This window comes from Ovis aries, chromosome 5 (genome assembly GCF_016772045.2).
Source record: "Ovis aries strain OAR_USU_Benz2616 breed Rambouillet chromosome 5, ARS-UI_Ramb_v3.0, whole genome shotgun sequence".
Lineage (NCBI taxonomy): Eukaryota > Metazoa > Chordata > Mammalia > Artiodactyla > Bovidae > Ovis > Ovis aries.
In genome coordinates, this window is record NC_056058.1 from 93362054 (window position 1) to 93374467 (window position 12414).

Genomic DNA, 12414 nt, shown 5'->3' on the forward strand with positions numbered 1-12414 from the left:
GTTTGAAAAGTTTGGAGCTACAACTGAAAAGTCAAAGAGGATGACATGGTGAAGAGTTAGGGTCAGACAGACCAGTTTTAAAATTCTGCTTGGCTCTGTGATCTTGGACCAGTGACCTCACCTCTCTGAATCTCATCTTCAGTATCTGTGAAAACATTTCCCTTGTAGCATAATGCAAGGATTAGAAATAATACATCCATTCTCATGAATTATCTCATCACTGACAAAATATAGAACCCATATGCTTAATATGCAATAAATGTTCACTTAATAAAAAGCTATTTCTAGTCATTCTAATAGCAGAAAAGAACTGATAGTATAAGACACATTGTATTCATTTGATTCCCATGCTATAAATGTTTTCTGAAATGTACGTCCTCTTTTTGTCTTGCTAATGTAAGGCAATAGCCTGAAATTTCTGCCAAGTTAAAAATCTCATTTCTACTGCTTGTTATCTATGTGACCTTGAACAAATTAGAGCAGCTCTCTCTGCCTCAATTCTCTAATCTAAAAATAGGGACATATATTATTTATCTCCTATTTCTTTTGCAATTCCTGGGTGCCTTCAGCTGAGCAATGCACTGTGTTGCTGATACAATTAAGGACTCGTTATTTTTAACATCAACATTTCTCAATATTTTATAAAATGCTTGCATTTGAAAATTCCCAACTCATTGCACACACAAAAAATGATTGGCCATGAGACAAACTTAGCTCACTATTTCCTTTCTTCTTCAACTCCTTTCTCTTCAGTTGTCACCTCTAGCTTTCCTTGGCTTTGAGTAGCTCTTCTTTGATACTTCCGTCTCATTGTGGTCTAGTCTTCACTGACTACAATTAAATAGTCTCCAGTGTGACCCTAGGGGAAATTTCCCATTGGAATGACAATTCTCAAGGCACCATCACTTTGACCAGCAATAATTTATGGTATTTCCATCTTCTTTATTGATTCTAATTTTTTTTCTTAAATTTGTAGATAAGAACTACAAATTCACATCTATTTGACTCTCTTTTCACAGCACCATGATAATAATATGAGCAGTAGTTTCACTAATAATAAAAACTAACATTTATTGAAAATGTATTAGGCATAGGAACCATACTAAATAATTTACCTGCATTATCTTATTTAATCTTATGAGTGGTAGACTTCATTGTCATAAATGAAGAAGCAGAACCGAGAAAGGTAAAGTAACCTTCTCAAGGGCACACAGCTAGAATACAGTAGAGTCAGAATTCACATTCACTTGCGGCTGATGGAAGAACCTACACCTTTAGCCACTTTGTGTTGCTGTTGCATTTTCAGACTTTTTTTTTTTCCCTTGAATAATAATGATGCAAGAAGTAAGTGTCAAGGATATAAGGCAGAACCAGACATAGAGGCTACTCTCCTCACATCAAAACGTCATCTAGAATTATAAGTCATCTGTTGCTGGGGCTGCAAGAGACAGGGGTAGAGATAACAGTAGAAGGGAACAGTCACAACAGCCTTGGAGGAACAGATCTGAGGTTGTTTCCCCCTATCTTCTCCTATGAACAAGAACCCTTTTTGAGCCTGTGGGCCCTTCCCCAGGTAGGTAAATGTTCAACGAAGATACCTACAACATAGGCTTCTATGGAGGTGGAGGGTATGTGGCTGTGGATGAGAGTGAAAGTGCTTTGTGGAGTTTCAGGCAAACTGTTTGGAATACAGTGGAGGCCGGTTTTAGAAACCAGGAAGTGATTTTTGCCTCCTTTGCACATGCCTTGGGAATGGTGGACACATAATGGCCATAGTCACCTTTTTGTCATGCACTGATGATAAGAGTACGTGTGTTAGTCACTCAGTGGTGTCTGACTCTTTGTGATCCCATGGACTGTAGACTGCCAGGCTCCTCTGTCCACGGGATTTCCCAGGCAGGAATACTGGAGTGGATTGCCATTTCCTGCTCCAGGGGATCGTCCTGATCCAGGGATCAAACCCAGGTCTCCTGCACTGAGGACAGGTTCTTTACCACTGGCGCCCCTAGGGAAGCCAAGAATAATGCTCACTTAGGAGAAGGCAATGGTGACCCACTCCAGTACTCTTGCCTGGAAAATCCCATGGACGGAGGAGCCTGGTAGGCTGCAGTTCATGGGGTCCCGAAGAGTCAGACACGACTGAGCGACTTCACTTTCACTTTTCACTTTCCTGCATTGGAGAAGGAAATGGCAACCCACTCCAGTGTTCTTGCCTGGAGAATCCCAGGGACAGCAGAACCTGGTGGGCTGCCATCTGTGGGGTCACACAAAGTCAGACACGACTGAAGTGACTTAGCAGCAGCAGCAGCAGCAATATACAAGCAATACAAATTATACAGATGTACAAATTGCAGGCTAAAACCGAAGTGAGCAAAAGCTTCTTCATTATTTTGTAACAGAACTTTATTTCTGTTAAAAGTTGCTTTTCTAATAAGTGGTATGAACTTGATTTCAGCCAGTCACGTTTTCTTCCCTTACTCTGGGGTTTCATCTAGCTTCTGAGAGAGGCTGGTGGACTGTGACAGTATTGGATGAGGGAGAGAGGGTAGCATGGATGTCTGCTCTGAGCATCCATTCTAGTCTTTGGGAAGTCTCATGCTGATGATAAGTGTGGCTTCATTGTGTGATTCCTTGCAGGTATGTGAGAGTCATTTTTTTCTCTCTGCTTTTGTTTACCTCCTAAATAAACTGCCTGTACCCAGTCATTCATTGTCTGAGGCTCTGCTTTTAGGAGGAGCTGAACCAAGACAGATCTTTAAAGATGAAAATTTCAGAGCTTGGGCAGGGTCTCTGCTTATCCTTGGGATCAGTATTAAGAGGTTTATGACTTAATATTGGCTCTTTTTTTGTACTCTAGGCTCAGGAAGGCACAGTTTGAAAGGGATAGAATTGGTAGTGGAATGAACACATGGAACTTTTTCTTTCATTATTTTGTGATACACTCAGGCTGTGTAACCAACTACTCGGGAGACTGTTGTCAAGGTGACAAGTTCAGTTTATTTAGGCTGCACTCATCTGGACAGCTCTGCTTCAGACTGTGAGTTGCCTGGATTTAGTTCCAGAATGTGAGTTTGCCTCGTATACATTTGTTCTGGAAACAGGCAGAAGGGGCTTAGCTCCCAGAAACATGCTCTTCTCATAGCACTGATGCATTGAAAAGCAAGATTTAAGATCCTTGATCAGCTCCTGTCTGCTAATATTTCAGCCAATGACCAAAGCAGATCAAGCTTAGCATCCATAGGCCACAAAAGTACACTGTCCACCAGGGCAGAGAGAGTAGCATGAATAATAATCACCATCATGTGTATTAGTGCTATAGCCTTACAAAATTATCATCAGGCGGTTAGGGAATGCTCTTCCTTCTTCTGGGTTTAAATTTATATTTAGGAATTAATGTCTGTCCTTGGGACATGTGTGTGTATTTGTGTTTATACTTGCAGCCTGAGCATGGTTAATCCAGGACTTACTAAGTAGACATTCCAAAGAAATCAAACTATCTTTAATCCCCCTGGTGGAAAGACTTTGAAGATGGCTAGATGTGGAGAACAAAAACCAGTTGAACAGTTCTTCTGGAATTCTTGAGAAATCGTTTTGGTTTTACTGAGTATTTATAACTTAGGAAGGGGTAATGTAGTCTGGGGGGAAACCAACCTCTGCATAGGAAGGCGTCACATTCTGAAATGGTAGGTGGAAAATCCTGGAATAAGGGTTTGGAGCAGGAGAGAAAATGGGCTGAGAATAGGAAGTCAGAATTAGAAATTGGGGGGCTTCTGACAAGGGGCCCCTGGGAAGAATTTAATGCTGAGTTGCTGTAATCCGGCCGATAAACAAAGTCACAATTAGTAGACTGTTGCAAATGACTGCTCTCACATGCTGTCCCTGTAGGTTTTTTTTTTTTTTCCTCAGCACTTCAGTTAATGCTCAGTCACACAACTTTGTGTGTTGTCACCAAAAAAAAAAAAAAAAAGTGAAAGACTGGCCTATAAAGCAAGGTGAAATATACCTATTAAAGTAGATTCTTAAATTGTCTTTAAGAAAGCCCATTGAACTTAATGTAAACCTTCGCCTTTTAGTTTTTACAGTTCATTTAGGAAATATAATAAGAGAAGGAGATCCTGTTTTTGTTGGAAACATAAGCTTCTATTTTCTTTTTGACTTAGTGAGGAACCATTTATTCTTCAGATTTATAAGCATATTGTACATATTCTGGTTAATACATCAAGCGTATAATGTGGGAGTTCCTTTAAAAATGCTAAGACCACACATGTTAAACTCAGCTACACATTATATTAGGTTATGAGACAAATGTCATTTTTAATACCACAACATAAACATATTACACCTTTTTTTTTTCTCACTGACAGAGGAACATGCTTTTCAAAAATATTTTATTGGATGAAATGTTCTTACTCTCAGGAAAATTTTGGTTTTTAATATAATTTATTATGCCCTTTAAAATTCTTTTGATAAAAGCGTTTGGTAAAGCATTACAAATACCTGTAAAGAAAATATAGTTTAAAATTCTGAGGGAAATATTATATAAGTTTCCTCTTTTTACATTTTCACAAAAATCCACACAGGCACTAAGAAAGACTGACGAAAATATTTCAAGTCTGAACAATATGTTCCAGGTTGGAAACATTCAAACATGACTTTATTTAACTATTAAAGCTTCTCTTGATTGAACCTTTGGCTATGGTCCAATGGTTGGTTGGGGTCTTAACCAGAAAAAGATACTGTTAGAAGGATGAAAAAGAAAGCTTCATACAAATTAGCACTAGTTTGGGAGTTTTCATCTGTTATTTTTTTATTGCCCTCTCTGGGCTTTAGCTATATTTTTTCATTGGTTTATTTTTAACTCATTGAAAACTTAGTTATTTTTTTTATAGTAACTCTCTGATGCTTTTCAGCTTCATGCAATACCTTTGGATGTGCTGCAATTTTCCAAAATTCTATTTAACACTGTGAATCATACAACATCTAATACCTCCATGATAGAGAGATACTGCTATTCCTTCAGGGGGACATACTCAATACATCGTGCGTATTGCTCTCGAAATACCCTCATTCTGCACAATCGGGGGTGAAAGTCTGTCTTACCAAATTCACTTTAAAGCAAGTGACAGACGCTAGGGCTCTCCTGATCTAGTTCAATGGAGTTCTCTTCCTGGTCCAGCGGCCTAAGGAAGTTCAGACTTCATGGAAGGATCGCAAACAGCCGACTGAGTGGGAGAATGCAGGTACTGTCAGTGACTGGAGCCTTTGTGAGAGCGGGAAGCTAGGGGCTTGGCAATTCATGAATTAGAATAAGTGAGCATCTGGGTGAGGTGAGATAAAACATGTACGTCAAACAAGATTTCAGAGGTATTTTCAAGGGTCTAAAATACCTTTTCTTTTTTGGCCAATAAATTAGATCGTGACAAATTCTTGTAATTATTATCACACAGTTCCTATCTGAAAGAAGTTGGGGATATTTTTTTCCTGATGCTTTTACACTGTGCATGTTCATTTAGTGCAGGAATAGGCAAAATCAAATGCCTATTGAACGCGCGCCGGTCAGCTGGCCGTGATAAGCAGCATGGGTGAGGAGGGCACCATGGGGATGTGCGTCCAAGTCTGTAACTGCTAGGCAGCTGCTACTCAGCTCCGGCCAGCTGTTGCTGCAAGGGAAGATGCACTAACAGTCAGGTTTTATGTGAAATCCCATAGTTTCAATAATCACTCCCATTTTTAAAACATTTAACTTGACAAACAAAATCTAGCTGAGGGTCAGATGCTGCCTGTGGGTGGCCAGCCTGTGTCCTCCGAGTTGAAGCTTGGAAACAATTTGAGAATTTGGAGACTATTATCCGTAAGACTGGAGAAGCGCCTTCGGTGTCAAGGAAACTCAAAGATCAAAAAAAAAAAAAAAAAAACCTGCTCTAATGAATGCAGTTTAAAACACAACAAAACCTTCCATTGGCTCTCCCTGGGATGAACACATTCCTGTTATTACATTCCTTTTCCATGTCAGGAGTGGTGGTTTCCTGTTATGACTATTTAAAAAAAAAATTATGATTAGAAATTGGCCAAGTCCCTAATCAAGTTTGTTCTAAGAAAGCGGTATCAATAGCTCTCTCAGTATTTAGTTTGTGGCTGAGAAAGGAGAAGGCGGGGGGGGGGGGCGCGAAGAGAGGAAGGCCAGTGCTCACAGCCTGAGTCGCAGTCACCTTCAGATCCATGGAGGCCTCTCCATGGTACACCAAGCAAAGAATATTCTGAAACTGCTCACACCAGCCAGTGCAGGGTTTGAGGCCTGTTTCTGGATCTGAATAACCCAGCCTTTCCCCAAAATGACCTAACGGCCTCTTCCTGAATGAGCAGCACTTGGGAGCAGAAAAGCCTGGGATATGAATCTAGTTAAGAGCTCCTTCATTAGAGGCTTTCCAAGCCCTTCTTTGGCATCAAAATTTGAAGAACTGTATGGCAAAGACAGGGAACAAGCTATCAGAAACTGTCTTCCTTCCTCTAATTTTTTTTGCAGGTTGCTTTTTCAAAGTAATCTATTGCCCTGTGTACCTTTTATTTTGAGACATGAAATAGGAGGCCTGAATAGGCGTTCTCATGTGGTATGAGAACCAGGTGTGAACTGTGGCCCCAGAAAGAACAAAACATTTGACTTGTGCAAGCAGGGAAGACGAGCTTTGTGCAATCAATTCAGGAAGTTGGATTTACTGCATGAGCTCCTAGCTTTCAAATATCCAGTTTAGGGAGAAAAAGAAAAAGTACTGCAAAGGATATTAGAAGCAGAAGAATCAAGGACAAAACACCCACTTCAGACACAGGCAAAATCTAAGGGGGGAGGAAGAAGCGTGACTATCTCCAGCTTTGGACCAGCACATATTTTAATTTTCCTCCCTCAGAAGGTCCACCAGGGCTTGGAGCAGCCGATCGTCCCTGTGCTTATAAGGTTTCGTGTTGTAGAAGCCATCGACATAGTCGTTATACAGACTGTCCTCAGAGTCTTTAAGCTGGGAAGGTTTGTTCAGCCTTTCCAGGGCTTCATAGAAATTTTCGTAAGGGATGTTGGGCTTCGCACTTGGGGGCTTCTTTGGTGATTGCTTTGAGGGTGAGTTTTTGCTGAAAGCGCTCTGCAGGAGTCTCAGCATGGCCTCAGAAGGCGCGCCCTCTGCCAACTCATCCCTTCTGCCCCCGACTCTACTGCCGCTGGGGCTTTGGGATGCCTGAGCGTTCTCATTCGGGCTCTCTTGTGTAGGCTGCTCCTGAAACACAGAAAGCCACCAGGCAGGGGGAGAAAGCTCGTTATTTATGAGCCAGCAAGGCAGCTACAACACACATCCACTGCCTGTGTCTCGCAAGGCCATCTGGGGAATAGAGAGGGTGCAAAGCTTGGACTCACACTAACTGGGGTTTCAGTCTGCATTTTCCCATTCACTAATGCATCTTTGAAGTGAAGTGAAGTGGAAGTCACTCAGTCGTGTCCAACTCTTTGTGACCCCATGGACTATCCAGTCTATGGAATTCTCCAGGCCAGCATACTGGAGTGGGTGGCCTTTCCCTTCTCCAGGGGCTTTGGCACCTTTTTAATCTCACTGAACTTCCCCCGTCATATGGCAGGAAGAATTCCTCCGTTTCTTGTGGGTTTTGAAGCCTGAATGGAATGATGTATGTGAGTGCGCACACCTGTTGGTTTCCTTTGCTTTTCAGCCTGCTATAGTAGAATGCATGTTAGGAAATTTGATAACGTTGAATTCATTCACTTTAATGTCTTAAGTTCTGGATGGAAAAGTTAATTGTAAAAGATAGTATGGTCTTATCCTATGGAAAATCCACAGTTTGCCACTCCCTTTCCTCCCGTCCGTGTTTTGGGAAGGAGCTGCTGATAAGACAGGCAGGAACTTCCTGCAGAGGCACCAGTAATGCTGTCGTGTGGCAGCTCTCTGGAGGCCTCTTGCTCTGTTAGGAGCTGCCCTTTCAGCCGCTGAATTGTCAGAAAGGGTCTGGGAAGAGACTTGGGCAGTGGTCCAGGAAAGGGAGACACTGGAGAGATCAGAGAAATGTTTCTTGGGCACCTGTTGTGGAAGTATTTCACTATTTTAACAATCAAAAGAAAAGTGAAAGTGAAGTCGCTCAGTTGTGTCCGACTCTCTGTGATCCCATGGACTATAGCCCACCAGGCTCCTCCGTCCATGGGATTTTCCAGGCAAGAGTACTGGAGTGGGTTGCCATTTCCTTCTCCAGGGGATCTTCCTGACCCAGGGATTGAACCCAGGTCTCCTGCAGACATTTTACCATCTGAACCACCAGGGAAGTCCTAAACAACCAAAGGGTTCTGTTAATACCCCTTAGGGAATCTTGGAGGAAAAAGTTCTGCAGGGCGCCCCCTGCCTCCAGGACTGTGCCGAGGAGGCCTCCGGGATAGGGTCCCAGCGGAAGCTATTTTGCAGAATGTAAACAGGGCCAGAATATGAGCTGAGGCCGTCACACAGCTAGTTTATACATTTCTTGAATAAAGAATGTCTTTGTATCTTCCAAAACACCCATCACAGAGCCGGGCCTGTTCAGGGAAGGTTGTCCTGGAAACTCTGATAACCTACCTGCTACAATCTGAGGCACAGTGCCAGAGGCCTGGGGGACACATAGATAAAGAAAATGTGTTTTCTGCCCACCATCTGATAAGGGAGAAGCCAGTGGCTTCTGGCTGAGACCTGGGAATGTAACTGACTGACTTCAGCTTTCCTCAGCAAGTTTCTGAGAAAAACTGAGATTCTGTAGCTCTCCTTGGAGTTGCCAAGAAGCATCAGTTAAGGAATTAGTAAAGAGAAGCATGCATGATTTGGTCACTTGACCTTTGGTCTTCTTTCTGTAAAATGGACATACTGAGATCTATCCTTTTTAGGTTATAAGCATTATAAGTTAAGTGAGACAGTGTAGAAAATCCTTTAAAGCTAGGTGCAATACAAACATTAGGTATATGTGAGCATACAAAAAGATAGCTTTCTTTAAAATTTGATACTGTTGTAAATGGAGAAAATTCATGTTCGAGAATTGAATAATATTGAATTCATTCATTTTAATTTCTAAATTTTGGATAAAAGAGGAGGTGAGACAATTTTCTATCAAAAGTAAAGTTCACTTCTACTCCCTTTCCTCCCAACCCATTTTTTAACTCACGTCCTGCCTAAAAGTTAGAGGCAGGTTCACCCACTACACTGTGATTGTGTGTGCATATTAAGTCGCTTCAGTCATGTCCAAGTCTTTGTGACCCTATGGACCGTAGCCCACCAGGCTCCTCTGTCCATGGGATTCTCCAGGCAAGAATCCTAGAGTGGGTTGCCCTGCCTTCCTCCAGGGGATCTTCCTGACCCAGGGATTGAACCCACTGCACTGGCAGGCAGGTCCTTTACCACCAGAGCCACCTGGGAAGCCCAGTTCAGAGAAGAGCATGCCAGGAAGAACAGAGCCACACAGACCTCCCTGGGATCCACCACCTTCTCCACCCCTCTTCGGTCATTCTGCACAGTGTTATAGGACGTGTACACCCGGGGCTCTTTCATGTGCTCTGGTTGGGAAGAGGTCCCGTGCAGGATCAGCTTCCAGTTCACGATTCTTCCTTCGTTTTGCATTCTTCCAGACTAACGAATAAGCATATATAATGTTAGTGTGTGTTCTGAGCAGTATAAAACACACGGCTTCAAGATAGCTGAGAGATTTTATAGTGAAAATCTAATTTTCAAATTCTGTGCATTCCGTGTGTAGAGCTCTGTGTACAAAGACGTAAATCACTAGACTCACTCTTGCTATGAAAATGAGTAGTTGACAGGTTCAGAGATTTACAAACTGGTTGTTTTTAATTTGAAAAGGAGAACTCTCTGTGTGAACCTTCTTTTCTATATTGGGTGTGTTCTTGAAAAGTTGACAGTCCCTTATATAATTCCCTTATATTGGAATTATATTTACCAATTATCAACTTGTAGAAACATTCCATTGTAATGAAAGTCTGGAATATTATAAATAGCCTTCAACACTGAGCAGTCCTTAGGAACTGTATATTTGTGGGAATAATAATTTTTACAGGCTCAACAATTATGTTAAAAATAATATGCTAAAATCTAAAATATTTTTTAAAAAACTACTCTAAAACAGTAGTCAGATTTTGCAAACTTGATATAAAACAGTCCCATCTTGGTTAACAGATTTTCTTAGTTTCCTTGTGGTGACGTTGAGTTAAAGAATGGAGGCCAACTTCAGGAACAGAACCATCAACTAAAAACGTTTTCTTCTTCCCCCTGTGAGAGCAGAAATTTTTACCACTTCCATAGCTAAATCACAATTTTAACAGTCTTTAGGTGAAAGCTGTTCTCAGAGAAAAAAGTAAAAATGACTGTAGAATTTGTATTAATTTAATTGACATCTTCAAGGATTTAAAATCATTTATTTTTGAAAAGTTATCTAGACATTAAATCTGGTGCTACTAATCTTTATAACACTGCTAGCTCTGGAGAGCTTGAACCCGAAACACCATTCATCTATATGCTCACCTATAGAAAATGCTGGAGAAATGATACAAAAATAAATGAGTCAACTGAATTTGAATTTTGCTCCGAAACTATTTTTAGGGACTGTGTTACAATTATAGAAGAATATCAGAGTGTTAGCAAACAAAGAAAACTGAGAAATACTTTTGCTTTTTCATAACTGAAATAAAACAAAAAAATCATATTAAATAAAATATTTTGTCTAACAAGTAAACTACTTCTAAATAACCACTGTAGTAAATATTGTTAAGAGCTTCTTTATATGACCCCAGCAGATATTAGTTGCTCAGTCATAACTCTTTGCAACCTCTTTGCAACCTCATGACCTGTAGCTTCCCAGGCTCCTCTGTCCATGGAATTTTCCAGGCAAGAATACTGGAGTGGGTGGCTACTTTCTACTCCAGGGGAAGCTCCTGACCCAGGAAATGAACCCCCATCTCTTGCATCTCCTGCGCTGATAGGCAGATTCTTTACCACTAGCACCACCTGGGAAGCCTTGACCCCAGCAGAGTATCATAGTAAAGCTGGTGTAGCATTCACAACCACGCTTATGAATATAGCTGATTCTGGTGTCTGAGTAGCTCATGTGGCTGGCTGTGTTCTGACATGTAAACATTTGTCCCACAGTCTGTCATGATGTGTATCAAAATGTTTTTTCTTCCTTCTTACATGGCTGGTGCCTAATTTTTTTAAAAAATTATTATCTTTATAGCCAAGTGGGCATAGCTTAAAACATATATACCTTCTCCTTGAATGATCAAAGTTCCTTTGGGTCCTTACTGATGCACTAACTTTAAAAGTGAGCTTGTGGTTCAGTATCCTCTCATTCATACTTACCATGTCTGTAATTCTCAAAGTCCAAGTGCCTATGGGATTCTCTCCCCATGTGTGAACAGACATGAAGTCCCAGTTCTTAAAGCCATTGGGAGATGTGTCCCGCTCTCTTTCAGCCAACAGGACGGTGCTGGTTCCTGTTTTCATGCAAGAAACACAAGCTAATGAGTGTCCTGAGAGAACGGATAGCAGGACACACTCCAGTGTTTGATAACTGAAAGTGAGAGGGGGAAGACATAAGCCTTCTTAATTCCCCTCTGAATATAACGCCAGGATGGCAACATGCCCAAGGGAAAAAAAGTTTTATTCACAGTACTTAGTGCATTGCCTGGCATATAATAAGTTTTCAGTAAATATCCTAGAAAAATACATAATGAATGGATATATTGAATAAGGTTTATTTGAATAAGGAGAACTCAGAGAACTATGCTTATGAACTACATGAAAGAAGAGAGTCAGAGACCTAACATACATATTAATGGAACTATCACTTTGAAATTTAAGAGAAAAATTTTAAAATGTAATAGGTTCCTGAGTCTATAATGCAGCATAGACATAATAAAACCATGTATAATTTACTAATATCTTTTGATATAAAAATTCCCAGTAAGAGTCACTGTAAATTTTCACATCCAAGTTCTCTATAGATCAGTAAATAATATTTTCAAGAGAAAATGTCAATGAAAAAGCATTCTACCAGTATTTGGGGCCAGTTCCCAGATATTAAGAAAGCACATTTCCAAAATTAACAGAGCCAGCTCCAAACCTCTAGTAAGTTCATATTCTAGAAGGATGTTATAGAGATAGCTCATCTTTTTCATACATCATTTATGGGAATTGAATTTAGTCAGTTGAATCCTATTAAAGTATAAAAAAGGATTGGGACAGCTTCTCCTAGTTGGATTGTAGCTTATATTTCAAACTCTTTACCACCCATGATCTTGTTTGATTTAGTAACCTTTCAGGAAAGGACAAATGTCAATATATCATACCATATACCCTTAATCATGTAATTGTGGAAAATTTCTGTAGTCTTCTCAAC

General features: G+C 40.7%; 1 protein-coding gene across 1 annotated transcript in view; it reads right to left on the bottom strand.

Moving 5' to 3' along the window:
* Positions 1–4143: 4143 nt before the first annotated feature.
* Positions 4144–12414, bottom strand: part of PCSK1 (proprotein convertase subtilisin/kexin type 1) — a 52334-nt gene continuing 44063 nt past the window's right edge. Inside the window, exons 12-14 of the mRNA XM_004009088.6 lie at positions 11376–11509; positions 9474–9635; positions 4144–7262 (exon numbers count right to left, since the gene is read on the bottom strand). Coding sequence (XP_004009137.2) covers positions 6885–7262; positions 9474–9635; positions 11376–11509 — 674 coding nt within the window. The 3' untranslated portion in view covers positions 4144–6884. The remainder of the gene's footprint in view (positions 7263–9473; positions 9636–11375; positions 11510–12414) is intronic.